At 38.5% G+C, this 17,756-nt stretch overlaps 1 protein-coding gene across 1 annotated transcript in view; it reads right to left on the bottom strand.

Moving 5' to 3' along the window:
* LOC131572753 (thyrotropin-releasing hormone-degrading ectoenzyme-like) overlaps positions 1-17,756 on the bottom strand; it is a 209,869-nt gene that overhangs the window by 188,738 nt on the left and 3,375 nt on the right. Inside the window, exon 2 of the mRNA XM_058826073.1 lies at positions 14,529-14,802. Within this exon, the coding sequence (XP_058682056.1) occupies positions 14,529-14,802 (274 nt within the window). The remainder of the gene's footprint in view (positions 1-14,528; positions 14,803-17,756) is intronic.

Raw genomic sequence — 17,756 nt, forward strand, 5'->3', positions numbered from 1 at the left:
AATATTTTTCCCATTAAAAACAGAAATTATACTGCTGTCACTGCAGCCTTGTATATTTAAACAAATAATAAAAAATAAAATAAAAAAAGAAAAGCGGTTTTCCACATACCAGAGCCATGACTTTTTAACTTTTTTTTTTTGCATTCAACTTGTTATATTTTTAGATTACTTGCATTCCACAAAAAAAAGAGGATAAATGGCAATATTAAGAAAAAATATCTTCGTAGCTGTATGGTACTTCTTCTTTACATGTTAGCATCTCACCAGTGATGTGCATACAACTGACAACTATCAACTCACCAGCTGAACTTGCCATTATCGGTTTGCTGGTATTGAATCAGGATTGCCATAACCCTGTTTCTCACCAAAATAAAACCTAAGTATTTCATGTCATGAGAGACAATACATCCCTCTTGAAAGAAAGCGGAATGAAAATTTGTTCAAAAAACAAATGTAACAGAATTACTGTCAAAACACTATAGCTGATGCTTCACAAAGCAGACACTTCAGTTGCATTTCAGATCCCAAAGGTCTCTATGCTGTACATGTCTGTACACAAGACAGTATCTGTACCTCTGCTGATTGCAGTCTGTTCAACAGAGTTAAGAGAACCCAAGGAAGGACTCCCGAATAGAACACTGGCTAAAATTCACTCAGAAGAGTGATGTTGGTCAATCTCAGCACATCTGCAACTGCTAATGTTATCACACTTCTCATATAGCACTGACCTGAACCATAACTACCCATGACTTCTAACAAAAACCTTTATATTCTCTATTCCCCTGATTAGGCGTATATATTATCACACTATCAGCATCTTTTTCAGTGAGACACTTTAGTTACCTTCCACAAAAGCTCCCTGCCACAAAACAGAACATGCAACTGCCATCTCCTTGTCAGTCATGAACTCTTCTGAGTGTCATGAACCCTGCCACACCAGCAGAGATAAGCAGTAAGGAATGTGTCCAGAACTAATGTGGAAAAATAAGAAGAAAAGTGTTCAGTCTATACAGAATTACTCAGAGCAGTCATATGTACAAAATGCTGCAGGTCAATCTCATGACAGCAAGTGTCTGGTTGGTAAAACAGAAGAAGAAATTTAACATCAGTAGGTGCAAATAAATGTAAAGAGAAAAACATAACCCTAACTATGCATACACATTACTAGTCTACATTAGCTATAGCCCAGGGAAGAATTCTTGGGAACCATTGTGGCCAGCTCTCTGAAAATGTCAGCTCAGTGCTCAACAAATATTCAACAGGCAAACACAAAGCTACAACTGATTAAGGAAAGAAAAAAAAAACAAAAATTTGTTATGCCACAGAATAAACTCAAGCATATAAACTTTGAACATTGTAGGCAGGCATGGCACCACCTCTCTCTCTTGCTCAGTGTTTCAAACAGGCACTGTAGAACTTAAAATGCACAGAGAAAGGTGATAAGAATAAGAAGAGATGGGAAGTGAATCCCATGCAAAGAGAATTAAGTACTTTTGAGTTCTGAAAAAGCACAGCTAAACTACTTATAGACTCATGACTGGTATACAGCAAATTGAGAACAATCAGTCACTGATCATCACGGAAAAAAAAAAGAGAGAGAAGACAATGAAAATGTGGAATAAATGCATTTAAGTAAATGAGACATGTAAGTAAAATACAGATCTTGTTGCCAATGATTGTCAGAGTGTGAAGTGCAACAGCTTCCAATCCAGATAATGTGCATTCACAGAAAACAGGTCCTTTGGCAGCTATTAAGCCAGTGGCCCATGTACAACTCCAGGTCAGGGTCAGTGACCAACTGGAGTTTAGGAATAATACTCCACCGATTGTCTTCTCTAAACTGGTCTCCATATAGGACATAGGAATGTATTTTCCTCTGTGTCTGTTCTTACATTAGGTCTGTTGTGGTTTTGAATAAATATTGGGAAAAAAAATATCTAAGTATAAACTAACATGACTCAAAGACCAGCTCTGGCTGTGGGTCCTTTAAGGGCCTCTCCCTTGTGGGTAACAGGAATTTTTCCTTCAACTATTGTGACCAATACAGCTAGAGTCCAGAAAATAAATAATAACAGCTTCTTAATAATCAGGATGGTGAGGTACAGACAGAGAAACAGTAACATCTCACTCTTCTGAAGGGGCTTGCTTGTAATTCATACATACCAAGCACTGGTGTTGACTTCTTCACCTGGGCAAAAATGACAGCATCTTGGATGTGAAAGACACAGTTAGAGGGATGCTTCACAAAGTTAGAGAGTTATGGTTAGTCATATTTCTCAATGACACCTCAACGAGTCATTGAAAGTGGCAAAATATCTTCATTGAGTTTTATATTGTTCTTTCTCCATATTTATGATGGCATAGCACTAAAAAGGACAGTTGTGCATTTCTTTCTCCTCTCAAATTAGACCCACAGACTATCCATCTATTGGACAAGATGGTTCGGTCAAAAGGTCATTAAATTTTTTTTAGTTTTTCATTGGATAATTGCAGAGTCACTGTCTGACCAGAGGTCACTAGATTTGATAGAAATGATATAGCAAAGTGGTCAGGCAAGGGAGGGGGAGGAACAACACAGGTCTGTTCACTAGCAGCTTTCATCTGTGCTGCTTTACTCACAACAGTAAAACACAATCTATGGTTCAGCAGCACTATTTGAACTTAGTCTGCTGAATGAAGAACACACAATTCCTTGAACTTGAAAGACAGTGAGTCTGAAGTGACTAGAAGCCACAAAGCAATCACCAAAAAAGAAAGAAAAGGACATTAAAATCTGTGGTTAGAGGATGTTAGAGCAGAGCTTGTCCAAGTTGAGGTGACAGAACTCAAAAAATATGGAACAACACTTCAACTTGTAATTGTAATTACAACAACAGCTCAATTTAATGAAAACATCCCAGCATCAGTAAAACATGTCTGCATTTGAGAGGAAGCATCTTTCAGAGCAGATAGATTCTGCTGGGAAATCAGTTTTGTTCTTCTCCGGACTTCCTCATGTAGGTACTGCAAGGTGTCATTGTACTGGTGAGATCAGTTACGGAACAGAATGTATAATTAAATGTATTTAAATACTTCAAATGCTGCTAAAGCACAAATGTACATACCAAACAGCACTCAGGATATTTCTTCTTAGCCATCAACCCTGAATAACAGAACTGTGAAGCCAGGCAACTCTACACTACCAGCTGCACTATGATTCACAGATCCTTTTTATCCTCACAATACTTCATGGTAGTATAATCATTCCTAGTCATGCGTGATTCATCAAAGTATTTTGTAGTAAAGACAAACGTTATAATATGCCCTATTGTAACCATGCAAATTACTTATCTTCATTTCCATACCTAAATTATGCTTTCACTGAACTTTTTCTGCTGCTCAAGCAGCTCTCGTGTTCCAAGCTAATTCAGCATTTCAAAGTTGTTTCATAGCAAGGAGTCACAAGTTTCCTGAGAGGTGGCCTTCTTCATCCCCTTTCACTTTCTCAAGCCTCTTTATGCTTTACACATCACTGTTGTGAAAAGGTTTGTACTAGGTTCTTAACTCCAAGCTACCACCCAATCTCCTCTGTATGCCTCACATTTCTTGTGGACAGAAGTTAATGAAAGCTCACTTGACAAACTATACGGTACTTGCCTCAGTAACTGTGACAGGTCGTCTGTGGATCATCACAAGCCAAGCAATACAGAAACACAAGGAAAAGTTTCAAACTTCCTTCTTCTACATCAAGATACATATTCCCAAGGGATTCATCTTTCTGTTCTCTTGGGGCCTAGTAACTTTAAACACTTTTAATACTCATTGCTATGCTGTCTACAAGAGACGTAATATTTTTAAGTAGGGAAGTTAATACAGTCTATTTCCTAATCCTCTGCCTATTAAAACCCTTTTCGAAGTGATTTTCAGGGTCAGTAGGTGACTGCAATGCTATTTTAGAATGGCTCATATTAACTGTTAATTATTAATTTAGATTAACAAAATCTAAATTTCTACTTCAAGCCTAATGGTCTTAGCTCAAGAATAAATATCCAACAGCCCCCAAGCAAGTAAAACAGAACACAAATACAAACCACCACTCCGCATTTTACAGTTATAACAAGAGAACACAATAAACACAACAGAGGGAACACAACCTGAGCATGGCATGATAGGAGACTTCCGAAGAGGCACAGAATGCTACCACTACCTCTGCCGGTGCTTATTGCAGAAAGGTTGTATAGTAAAAGTACTGTGGATGGAAATAAATCAGATATTCCCTGTGATCACTCTGTTCTTTTACTTTAGAGCTGCATATTTAACATTTTAAACATACAGAATTACTAAGGAATAAAAAGCAATGATTAATGATCAGAAGAAAAGCAAGTTTGGGCATCACTCCCTTTCCATTCCCCAAATCCAATTAGTAGAATTTCAGTAAGAAATTGAGAGAAGAATGAGAAGAATTATTCCTTTAGTCTTGTGAGATGAAATAACAAAACCCAATGTATGCCATCTCTGACACAGCAGAAGCCAAAAATCTAAGTATTTATGAATGCATATGCATTCATATAAATTACTTTGAATTAAGCAGTACATCTTATCACTCATTGACATTCCCACATACAGATTTGGGCTTCTATCTGAAAAACAGACATCCATCTATCACACAAAAAGACTAAAACAATCAAACTTTCTCATCAGGTATAAATCAGTTTCCCTTTTTCCCAAGGTATTTAAAATGCAACAATGAACTCACAACAACATTATCAGATTTCAAACATATAGGAATACCTTTCAGTAAAACAAAACACAGCATGATGTTACTATTGTCCAACAATGGTCTGTGATTTGTTATTTACTTAGCCAGGGAACTGAAGAGCTACAAGAAACACATGTGGTATGTAAATGATTCAGTAGGTATACTTTCTTTGAAATTATTCTATAGGAATCCATTTCCCTTTTTCCTCCCCCACCTTTTATTTCCTTTTACCTTCATTAACTGAGGTACTACTTGCCATCCTGAGGATATGAACTCTTAATTGAGGTTCCAAGCTGCTGTGACTACCGAACTATCACCATGCTTGGGAAAAGGAAGGTGAGAGGTAAAATTGTATGGGTACCCCCAGAGGTAAGTGCTAATAACCACCTTTTGCTTCTTATCCTCTCCCCCACGCAGTCATTTCAAATAAATAAAACATCAGTCTTCTTGTTCTGTCCCACATTGCCACACAGCGCCACTGCATGCTGTGAAACAAAACACGTTGCTAAACATTTTTCATGATAATCCACTGTGGGATAACTTTTTTTAATAAACTTTAGGTCATTTACCCTTCAAAGAGAAACATAATCTGCTTTCAAATTATGCTGTTCCAAATACAAAGATAACATGCTCAGTTCTCATTTCTAACTGCTCTTTCTAGGTCTCAACAGCATGCAGCAGCCAGAAAGCTGCCAGGCAGGAGCAGCAGAGGATCTCCTAGGGGTACCATTCAGTGGAATCAAGCCAACAGAGCTGGTTCTCTGGCACCTGTCCCCACCCCAGTGCACGAGAGGCATGCCAGGGGATGGGGCCACGTGCCGAGCTCAAGCAGTTGGACAGTCACAGCAACCACTACAGGCTGAAATAAACTTGAGAATGAGAGCATTGCCCGAAAGGCAGTCGATCAGCCTCACTATTTCCACTGTTTCAGTTTGCCCTGTGCAAACACCACCCTGGAGAGAAGCAGGAAAGGACATGTGAAGCCATGGAGGCTAGACCCTGGAAAAGCACATTTACAGATTCACAGCATATGCTGAGTTGGAAGGGGTCCATCAGGATCATCGAGTCCAACTCCTGGCCCTGCACAGTACCATCCCAAAGACTCACTCCATATGCCTGAAAGCACTGTACAAATGCTTCTTGAACTCTGACAGGTTTGCTGCTGTCATCAGTTCCCTGGGGAGCCTGTTCCAGTGTTCAAGCACACTCTGGGGGAAAAACCATTTTCAGAATCCAACCTAAATCTCTCTGACTCAGCTTCAGGCCATTTCCTTGAGTCCTGTCATTGGTCACAAGAGTAAAGAGATTGGTACCTGCCCCTCTGCTTCCCCTCATGAGGATGTTGAAGACACACTGAGGTTGTGTCTTCAACACAATCTTACAACTTACAATCTCCTCCAGGCTGAACAGACCAAGTGTCCTCAGCCACTCCTCACAAGGCCTCCCCTCAAGGTCCTTCACCATCCCCATGGCTCTTCTTTGGACAGTCTCTAATAGCTTTATATCTTTCTTATATTGTGGCACACAGAACTGCCCCCAGCACTCGAGGTGAGGCTGCTCCACTGCAGAGCAGAGCAGAGCAGGACGATCCCCTTCCTTGCCCTGGTGTTGATGCTGTGCCTGATGCCCCCAGGACAGGGTTGGCCCTCCTGGCTGCCAGGGCACTGCTGACCTATGTTTAATTTGCCATGGACCAGGACCCGCAAGTCTCTTTCCATAGCACTGCTCTTCAGCTTCTCAATCTATTCCTGCAATTAAAAAAACCTTTCAAAAAAGGTATCCAAATTGTGAAAGCATTCCATCAGAAGAGCAAAAGAGTTCTGTCAACCCTACAATACCTTAGAAGAAAATCAAATTGACTAGGTATTCTACTAGTAGAAATGGGAGTAAATTAAACCTCCAGGTTTAATTATCTCCAGGTAAACCATAATCCTCCAGGCAGGACAAAGGCAAAAATAAGGTGGCATTTGTGCAGGTTTACCAACATGAAAACAACAGGTCAAGGCAAGCCTAAAAGGTCAACATTACAGACACCTGACTGTCTGTCCCCAAAAAGGAAGGCTTGTACTGGCAACAGGCATGAATCTCTGAAATGAGCGGTTACTTTCCCACCACTGGCTATAAAAACTGGCAATAAACATGCTAAGTTTCTTGTTCCTGTAATAAAAATACGATTAAAATTTACCTAAACCCTAGAGGAGACACTGGTCTATAAATAAATAAAAGCACACATCACTCTCTTCTATCAACAAATACTGTATCTGTCATTCAACTAGATGTCAATTAAGTCTGTAATCCATTTTCACTGAACAGAGGACATACTGCAGTAGGTATGCAGGAAAGCACTGGCTTGACTGACAGATGTTCAGGCTGGTGCAGGAATGTGCTCACCTTTATGTTGTTCTGGTGTGAGACACCTCCTACAGATTATTTGGCACACCATTTTTGCTTTTATGGCAAGAGCATGACTCTTACAGAAACACGCTAATAAACTCTTGCTACTTCTTTGGATGTCAAAAAGCAGAATTGATGTTGATGCCAAGGACAGAAAAATAAGTAAATGAAGTCAAATATGACAGCATAACGTAAGAAGCATAAGGAGACATGAAACAACATAGCATAAAAAGCAGAGTGCAGCTTGAGTGTGCAGTCCTGACTATGAGTTGCATTGTCACAGCACATAGCACTAAGCATATGCTCATTAGCACATGAAAGGGAAGGGAAATAGAGTCTCTTCTCTTACAACTTCCTCCTTTCCTCGCTTGTAATGCGGGAAGTAAGAGGAACTGCAGGTACTTCACTCTACCCTCCTCTGGGCAAATGGTAAGAAGGGGTGGGCAATACTAAGTCTCAGACCTTTCTTTGGTTTCATTAGCCAGCAGAGACCTCAGATGAAGCAGCTACAGGCTGAACTTCTCTTGAATGTACAGAATTGCAATTAGGAAGCTGTTCTGACAACCATCAGGCCAGGAATCATGTGCTGCCTCTCTCTCCTCACTGTAATTGCAGGCAAGCCATAAACTTACAAAACAGCCACAAATTAAGAAACTGATTTGTGCTTTTTGACAGTCTTCTTGCTACTACATACAAAGTACACCACTGCCCCCAGATACTTAGAGGTGATCTTCCTAGCCTAAAACAAAACAGAACAATGCTTCCAAACTCAAATCAGTCAATTCAATAGCATTATTTGCAGAGTGCACCTGGGCATTGACATTAGTAAAACAAATATCACATTTAAACACAGCATGTACTACAAGTGCTGACAGAGAGCAATTTTTAAAGGAGTAAGCACAATAAATGTACAGTGTTTTCCTAGTGCATTCAACTTGCAAATTCAACCAGAAATCAATAACAATGGAGTGCAAGTTTGCAATTTATGTTTTTAACAAATTCCCTGGCATATTCAGTTTAGCATGGATGCTGATCACATAGGTTTTTGTTTGTTTGTAGCATGTTTTGTAGCCACAGTATTTAAAAATTAATAAACTAGAAGTCATTTTCAATACACAAACCTGAAACAGAATGGGTAAACAAATATTGATGCAGTGAATCTGAAAAAGCTACCATTTCTTTGGATTCCTATTGTATTATAATACAGCTTCCCACTTAAAATAATTCACAGTAGTAAGCACTGAACTGAGTAAAAGATACTTGCAGAACCAGCCCGTTGTTACTACAGAGAAAATTTCACAAATGCAAAAGAAAGAAAAAACACACCTATCTATATCCATGTGTGCTTTTCCAGCTCAATGTAATTGCATACCTCTCAATACACTCTTTCTAACATGCATTTTATTTTTAACTGGTTGATGAAAGCTGTTCTGAAGCCAAGTCTGAGACATTAGTAATAAAAAGCAAAAGCTAATTTGCATCATTATAAAATTCACAGACATATAAAGATTAAATATTGCAAGTCTGCATTGTACCAGGCTCTAGAAATATGCCTGGTGCTTCCTGTGTTAGCTGTTACCTGTTTATCAGATAAACGTGTGGCCTCCCAGTGGTAAGTGATGGGCTAACAAAAGTTATTTTGCAGGGCTTCAAAAGTAGAGCACAACTCCGGAGCTGGACTTAAATTCAGGTTACAGAGGAAGGAAATTTTAATTGAAGACCAGTTCTACTTTTGATAGCGAAACCATTCTGCTGTAAACAATATGCTCATCCACAAAGAATTATCTCATGTACAATTGCTTCAATACTGATTCATAAATAATAACTGGTGTAGAGACTTTGCTGGCAGTTACTACCATCAGCTGAAGAGAGGGCCTAAGGAAAAGCCTCAGGCCTTTAACCCAGGTATTCATTAGCTGACAGAAATTGCCTGGTCTTGAGGTCATTCTTGCTATTAGATAAAAATATTAACACATTTTTCAAATACAAAATAATTTTATAAAAGCTACTGGCTGAACTGCATACTAAGTGCATAGTTATCTTAAACAAGACATATTTTCAGGTTTTTCTAGCGACTAACAAGTGATAAAACTCACTGGGAAAAAAGTTGTTCTGCTGTTCAACATGGGTTTTTTTTCTTTTTCTTAAACTATTACTGAGTCAGCTCTTTAGTCTCCTCAGACTGATCACCACACTTCAGATAAGGGAATGCCCAACACAGCTGTCCAGCTGGAAGCACTGTACTATATCCAGTCATCTTGTCTTAAGGACATAAATAAAACCATGGTCCCATGCTGGAACTAAACCAACATGAGCTGCTACACATGTACCGATTCTCACCTAAATCTGCTTACATGACTCTGTTCACCAGCTCTTCCTGGACAAAAGTAATTTTTCACTTGTGCAGAATGAAGCAACTGTTACTACATTAATCCCATTTTTGAGACCACTTCATCTTTTCTAGATATATTAAGCCAAACTGAGTGAGCCCCCCCAGACACATGTCTGAGAGAAGTCAATACCAGGACCTTTATGCAGGCTCTCTGCAAGCCAGAAAGCACTACAGAAATAGTAATTATTTTACTGTCCTTTGGCCAGATTATTAGAGCTCCTCCTCATTGGCCAGGGTAAGATTTAAATGCACTGTAAAGCTTGTGAACATTAATTACATCTTAGATAAAGTAATACCAAAACAAAAGCAGTACAATAAATGTTGATTTTATTCCAATATAATTCTTATCGTAAGATCTTTCTTAGCTTCAAGATCTTTGTATCATGACAAACACTCAGCACTGATAGCACTACAGTAACATTTAATACAGCTGAAACCAAGACAAACCTGGTCATAAAGGTCTCTTCAAAATAGAACACGCATGGATTCAGTCACAGTGGAGGTCCTACCCTGAGCAGCTGACCCCGCTGCAGCTGGCACACGCTGCCAGTCCTGCAAAAGGTGCTGCCACCACTTTGCAATAGAAAGGGTAGGAAAAGTGAAACCACGCAAAAATCCTCTTTGGGTACTGCCTTCCTTCAGCATTTTTCCACCCACTCACCATCACCCAGCTAGATAGCCACTTTCTTTCACAGCTGCTCGTTCCCATCTGCTCTGGTACTGTCTGCAATTGTCTCTCTAATCCCTGCACCCACAATTCCTCCTGACTTCACTCCTTTCCATACACTTTCTTTTTCTGTTTTTAGCAGATACTCCCCCTGACCAGAGAAACACTTCAGTGTTGCCAGCTGTCATTTTATTTCCATACCTATCACCACATCCCATCCACAGCAGAAAGGAAGAATAGGAGAAGATGAATCTCCCAGAAACATCTTTTCCAGCATTACATTCATCTCCAGTGATACACTATGTGCTCCCTCCTTCCACTCATTCAAAAAGAGGAAGAATCTACAGGGGAAAAAATGAATTAAAATAACTTACGAGACACTGAAAAGCCATGCAGGAAATAACAAGTTTTCCATGTTCACCTGACAAAGGAATGAGAAACAGAGGGTTTGGAGAATAGAAGCACTAATCCAAGCAGGGGAAAAAATAAAGCAACAATAGTAGGAAAAGGCATGGTGATTGAAAGCACAAATAAAATCAACAATGAAGGAAAGAGACACAGAGATGATGTGACAGACAATACAATCCAACCAGTGATATTTTGCTTTTAAGAATTACTGACAAAGAACATATGATGCATGATTAGGAAATGCAACATAAGACTAGAAGCAAGCAAGGATGTGGAGGCAAGTGGAGTTTTCTGGATTATTGTACTGTGGAAAAATGACAGCATATAGATCCCATGATCTTCCCCAGCTGCAGCTGGTACAACTGCTAGAGCCATATACTGATCAGCTAAACCTGCTTGCAAGGGCACCCCTCTTCCCTCAAAACAGGATTACCTCAGGTACCACCTTAGAACTACACTGCTCCCTAGTCCATAGCAGCATAGATGACTGCAGCACTGTCCTCTCCACAGGAATAAAGTCTGCCTAAAGACAAAGGCAGTTACAGGGATTTCCTGTAATCCCAGCTGAATCTGAGTAACATATTATATACCTGTAATACATATAAAAAGTCAGGTCTGTTTTCAAATCACCTAATCTGGAATGCATTTGGGTCAGACACATGGATTAAAGAGTTATTGATGTGATAATGATTCACATCCACTATAGGATGCACCTAAAAAAGAACTACTTGTCTTAATTCCCTTTTCCCAATTAATTTTAGTGTATGAAACGTAAAACATCTTTAGACAAGAATTATATACACTATAGCCACATTAAATATTTTGATTGGCTACCTAAGCTTTCCAAAAGGCAGTTTCTATTTAAAACTTGACTTGTATTGAATGTCATGCTGAGGTTTAAACTAATTTTGAGTGGCACTCTTTGAGAAAAAACGAACAGTTAACATTTAAGCAATCTTGAGGAAAAAAATCTGCTTTTCATCTCACAGATCAAACTTCTATTCCTCAGAATTTATCTACCTTTGACCACAGCACTTCATTAATACTGGTCAGCTGGAAAAGAAGTGAGATTATAATCATTATCATGCTGTCAAAATTTGAAAGGACAGCCCACTCTCCCCAAAATGTTTTGTGAACCAAAACCATGTTCATAGAAGTGCCAAAAGAAAAGCAAAAGTATATGCAAGCTGGAGTCCTTTAGGTTTCAACTAACAAATCTAATATACCCCGCATTAATTAAAATGAAGATTCACCAATGTAAGAAATAGCCTATCAAGATGCTTCAGCTGAAGGTTTGGGTAATTTTCCTGAAAATCCATTCATTTTTAGAAGCAAACTTACTTTTACTATACAGTTAACTTCCCTGGATATGGGGGTAACTATGTTTTTGTAAAAAGTGGCTTTGAAGGAAACCAAGAAATATGAAATTCCGTGTGCAAGGATTCAGATAATTTCAAATTCAACCAGTAGCGTCCATGAACTCCTGACAATGCAATATAAGAGACTCAAAAAGATGGATTACCTCAGCAATTCAGCTGAAAGAACACAGCTCTGAAGTACTTGCTGTGAGTTCATACCTTAAAAAACACTCAACAAAACTGCACCATGATAAAAGGTGATCAGATCCCAAATGGAACTGAAAAATAGCAAGATATATCTAACCAATAACTCAGTGCAAACTATTTTAGTATTCCTGGGCATTAATATGCCTCTGTGATAAGGGCTTTATAAAAAAAAAAAAAGAGTTAAAACTCTAACCAAACAATTTTATGGGATAAGAGACTATCTCAATCTATGCAGGATTTTGGTCTTCAAGTTTTCATGAAGATTAACCTACTAATTCTCATAATTATTGGCAAAGTTCTGTACAGTGGTGATGTCAAGCTGGTGGGATATACATATGTATCTCCCACATGAGCTGAACCAACGGACTCCAGCATAACTATAAGGCTCTAGTAACCACAAATTCCTGACAAAAGAATACTTGGATTTTCTCTTCAGATTCCAGGTAAATCGGAATAGTTTTGAGAAACACAAGAACAGCAGAAACTTATCAACTGTTGTCTACAGTACATAAGTGTGCCTCTGTTTTCAAGGCGTCAAATATATTCAAGCACCAAAAGCCTACAGGATATGAGCTCTAAACAATACTATCAGAAAAGGAGTTAAGGAAGAAGAAGGTTGCATGTTTCAAATTGACGGTTCTGAGGTCCATTCCCCACGTTTTAAATATTTGGTTATGCCAATGGCAGTGACAGGACAAGGAGTAACTTGTTTCAAAATAAAAGTGGTCAGGTTTAGATTAGGTGTTGTGGAGAAATTCTTTACTGTGAGGGTGGTGATACACTGGAATAGGTTGCTCAGAAAAGCTGTGGATGACCCATCCCTGGAAGTGCTCAAGGCCAGGGTGGATGTGGTTGTTGAGCAACCTGGTCTAGTGAAAGGTGTGCTTGCCTATGGCAGGAGTACTCAGAACTAGATGGTCTTTATGGTCCCTTCCAACCAAAACTGTTGTATGATCCTATGACTATTACATAAATCTCAGCAGTTCCCATATCATTATAGTTAAAGCACCTCAGGAAAACCACTTCCTACTCATATTTCCTTCTTGTGGTGCCAGAGAGTAGTGTCACAGTCTCCTGGTCATGGTATAAAAGGGCTGAAGAAAGGACCCCAGTGTCCTACCCAGCTGTTCCAGTAACAAAAAGACGTATTTGTTGATCCCTTCAAGATGGCCTAAATGATATGCCAGTACTGTCCTGGGTCTACCTTCTATTCTAGCCTTGAATCCATGCTACAACTCTGGTAGTAGCACAAAAAGTCAGATCTATGAACTGTCTTGGCTGAAAACTTACCACATTTTTAGTTACTTTTCAGGTCAGTTTTCAGACAGATCATATGGCTGTACAGAACTGATGGCTGGCACAGGGAAGGCCAAGAATACCTCTGGCTCAGAGAAGGTAGATCAGCTCCCTACACTGCAATTCAATGCTTAGGCTGGTTTAAAGTGTTTAAGGAGATATATCCTGATATGAACAGTCTGCAGTCCTTCCTCGTGTCTCCAGGCTACAGCACAAAAATCATATAGCATTTCCAAAGTATAAGGTTATAACCTTTGCTTAGGTTAACAGCTCAAACTGTTGTCTAGTCCTCTGCTTCCAGAACTATCTCTGTTTTGCTATCCACAGTAACTAAGTAGGAAGGGTTTCTCTGTTTTCACCTGAAAAATCAAGACAACAGCACTGTGAAATATTCTATTAAGTTGACAGTATTTTCTCCTGTATGTTTTGGCTTGTTATACAATTCTGAGCTTGGTATTTGTACACAAAAGCAAAACTGATATAAATAAAGGATTTTTTCAAGGCGTAACTCCTGGAATCACGCCATATTTGCAAGAAACAGCTCCAGAAACTTAGTGCTTCTATCAAGCTCAGGAAGTACATAGGTCACAAAGTTCTGCTCCTGAGCAAAAGACCTAAGAGAGAAACTATTATATCAGCCTCCTGAGCTAGCATACAGCACACCAAGGGACACGTCAGTACTGAAGGAAGGAGACTGGAAAACTTACCAGAATTACCACTTTAATAATCTCATGAACACTGGTAATGAAAAGGCGACAGGAAAAAGGAAAAAAAAAAAAACCTTCCCAAGAAAACCAAAGTGTAGTTTAACAGCATATTTAAAAGTTTCAAAATTCATCAGATAAGCCCTACTAAGCTAACCATTTAGAAAAGGAACAAGACAAACCAAAAATGTTACACAAATCTCCAGGAAAGGTCCCAAACAATACACACAATCATTAAACAGACCAGCAAATTTTAAAAATACTAATCAAGAAAATATTTTAAGTATTTGCTGGTACAATCCCTTTACAAAAAGTGAGGGTTTTCAAAGCAATGAAATGTATTTGGTACATTAGAAATACTTACAACTACTCCACTCTTGGTGACAGTTTCCCGGTATGTGAAATTGCACACTGCCCAAGCCAGGTAATAGGTGGACATGAGAGGGGTCTGTGAAAAGTGATCTGTAACCCATCCATCTTCTTCAAAAACAGAAGTTTCAACTGGCATGTTGGACAAAGATAAGTAAGTCGCTTGATGTCTGATGCTGATTTTGAATGTGGCCTTGTAGATGGGCTCATCAAAGCAAGGAAAGGCTTTTCTGGCGTGAGTGGGAGAAAACTGCGTAACACCAAGAAACCTAGAAATTCAGAAAACAAAAATAAAAATTGATTACTAACTGTGCCTAGCACTTGATTCATAGACATACCACATAAGACACTGCTTGACCATTGTGGTTTATAGGAGGAAAAAATTACAACTGTACAAAAAATACAGTGTTTGAACACTGCTTGATCTTCTTATTACCTCTACTGCAATGCAACAGATACAAATTAATGGTCTACAAATTTCCTACAAATATGTAGACACCAAACTGACACTAAATAAATCAACCCTCGCCTTCATCAAACTTCAGGTTCTAGCAGTATTGTTCATCAATATGTGGGGAAAAAAAGGCGCACTACTGCTGGTTATACAATGTAATATAAGCACACAACACACTTGTAAAACAAGTTCAAACCAGGATTTAACAGTCTTCAGGGAATTCACTCTGCCCTGAGACACTGACAGGGCGCTTTACCTTTCTTTGGGCACAAGAACTTACGGTCACAAAGTGCACTCAGGAGGGTCATTGTTTTCCACTGCTGATTACTCCTCTACCAGCTGCATGCAGGCCTGGGACACAGTATACTACACAGCACTGCTGTGTCTGTGCACATCCTGAAAAAACATTCTGTGAGCTCTGCAGAATCACAAATGCAAGCAAATGATTAAACCAGCACTAAATATTTCACCATTCTTCTACACGTGCTTTTCTTTTCTGATGAATTTTATAGAGAGCAAATCCATACTCTCAGTTAATGAGTCAAACTATGGAAAGATCTCTGAAGGAGGTAAAGGTATTAATTATGCACATATGGGAAGAATGGGAAGGTTCTAGCTTGACAACAAAACCTGTAACTGTTTTCTCTGGAACTAAATAAATTTTGATCCAGATACCAAATAGGAAGCTTTCTGGATGGAGACTTACATTTACACATTTGGAGAAAACACATGATCTTTTTGCAGAAACAAGAAGTTACACTTAAAAGGTTGAATTATGGAGTTTGGTAAGAGTATTTTCTGGAGGCATGTAGAATGAGAAAATTACCATGGGCCAACCATGTAAATGTGAAGGTAGCATGTATGTAGGCTTTTTGAGTGGTATTGATTCGTGTCTCACCTTCCAAGGCTTCATCTGTGGAAATAATTGTGCAATTTTAGACACCAGGCAAACATTTATCAAAATTTTAGAGGCTGACTAATCATCTGTTAGGGTGTGTGAGGGAAAAGGATGGGTGGATAGCTTTGATGTAATGAAAACGGTGGCACCTATTATTAATCAGTCTATAACCATTAATCTGCAATATGATACTCTAACACTGACAGAGCAAAAAACATAGGTAGCCAGTTTGGAAAATAAAGTATCTAATTAACTTTTTCTAAAACTTTTTGGATTTTACAATCCAATAAGTTTATTGGAACGTTACACCTTTTTCTTGATAGAACTAGATATATGTTTACCAGTGAATTATTGCCTCTTGCAAAAAAGGATGACTTTTTAAAACTTTGAAAAAATTTTCCATCACTGAAGCAGATACCATTGGTCTTTTTTGTAAAATAAAGGGCCTTTTTTGGCTAATAATTGTTGAAGGAATTCATCACATTTTTCTTGCCTCATTACAGAACATGGATTATTAAAACCATCATTTTGGATAAGGTTGCTAAATCTAAGGTAAAAAGTTGGTGCTGGGTATCCCAGTGTTAATCTAAAAAAATCCCGTATTATCAGTGTATTTGCATTACTGCAACAAAGCCAAATCAGCCAATTAAATGAAGCAAAGCAACTTAATTTATATGCAAAGTATTTCAAGTGGACCTGATTCTGCATTCTAGGCACACTCTAAACAGCTACAGACATCAACAGAGGCTTCAAGTGAGCATGGAAAACTGTACTGGCCTGTTATTAATAAAGCAAGAATGATGAACTTTCTTCTGCAAGTAACAATTTTAATGAGCTTCAACACACACGTAAACACACACTTAGGAAATACTGTTTATACTGTGATACTCTCTAAATAAGGAAGCTTTCCCCTCTCCCCTCTCCACATCTTCCCTCCACTTCTCAGAGATATTATCTCTGAGATATAAGAGTCATATTTTAATGCATATTAGGCCACTGAAACAATCCCTTCACCAGGCTAATAAACCCTGGTAAACTTCATCTTCTGTGTTTTCACAGACAGACAAATATATCCATATAGATATAACTGGGCGAACAGAGGGCAGTCAATATTTTTTACTAAAAATACATCAGCTACCCATAGTAGGGATATTTATAACATGTGCATTACTATCAAACATCGATTTGCTTGTTGTGCCATAAAGCAAAACAAACAAAATCTTAAAACTGCTTAAAAACCCTAACCATTTCGTTCTAAAGAAAACAAACAAGCTAAACCCCTAACATTGTTTATCTATTTCACTCTGTGTTCAAAGTAAAACAAGCAGACTTCTACAGCATGCCAAAAGCGAAGGGCAGGTTGAGTATTTCATCCTTCCCTTTACATACCTCTCTGGATACCAACACTTTTACCTCCTGTTTCCAAAAATACCAAAAGTTGTACTTGAGGGAAGGACAGGCTCACAGTCTGTCTTCTCAGAATACCCATGGCAGTAACTTGCAGGTGTTTTAATTCCATCTTGTCTATTAAAGAAAGACATGTTTCCTCAACAACCTGTATATTTTGACATCTTAGTTGTTACAAGGCTAAAGAATATGTCTTTGTTTTGCTTGTGTGATATAAGAATTTTTTCCTTTTCACTTATGCCAAAGTTTGATGTTCATTTATATTATGCCTGCATACTCATCCAGTACTCTACACTAGCTCTGTATTATATTTCTGTTGATTACTGTCAGTAAATTCTAGCACATAATGCAAAGTAAATTTGTAGCATATCACCTGAATTTTACATTTCAAGTACAATAGGAAAGATTTCAGTCAGAAAATAAACACTTCTACGCAGCTTTTACATTTCAGGCTGATTTACAAA

This window comes from Poecile atricapillus, chromosome Z, assembly GCF_030490865.1.
Source record: "Poecile atricapillus isolate bPoeAtr1 chromosome Z, bPoeAtr1.hap1, whole genome shotgun sequence".
Classification (NCBI taxonomy): domain Eukaryota; kingdom Metazoa; phylum Chordata; class Aves; order Passeriformes; family Paridae; genus Poecile; species Poecile atricapillus.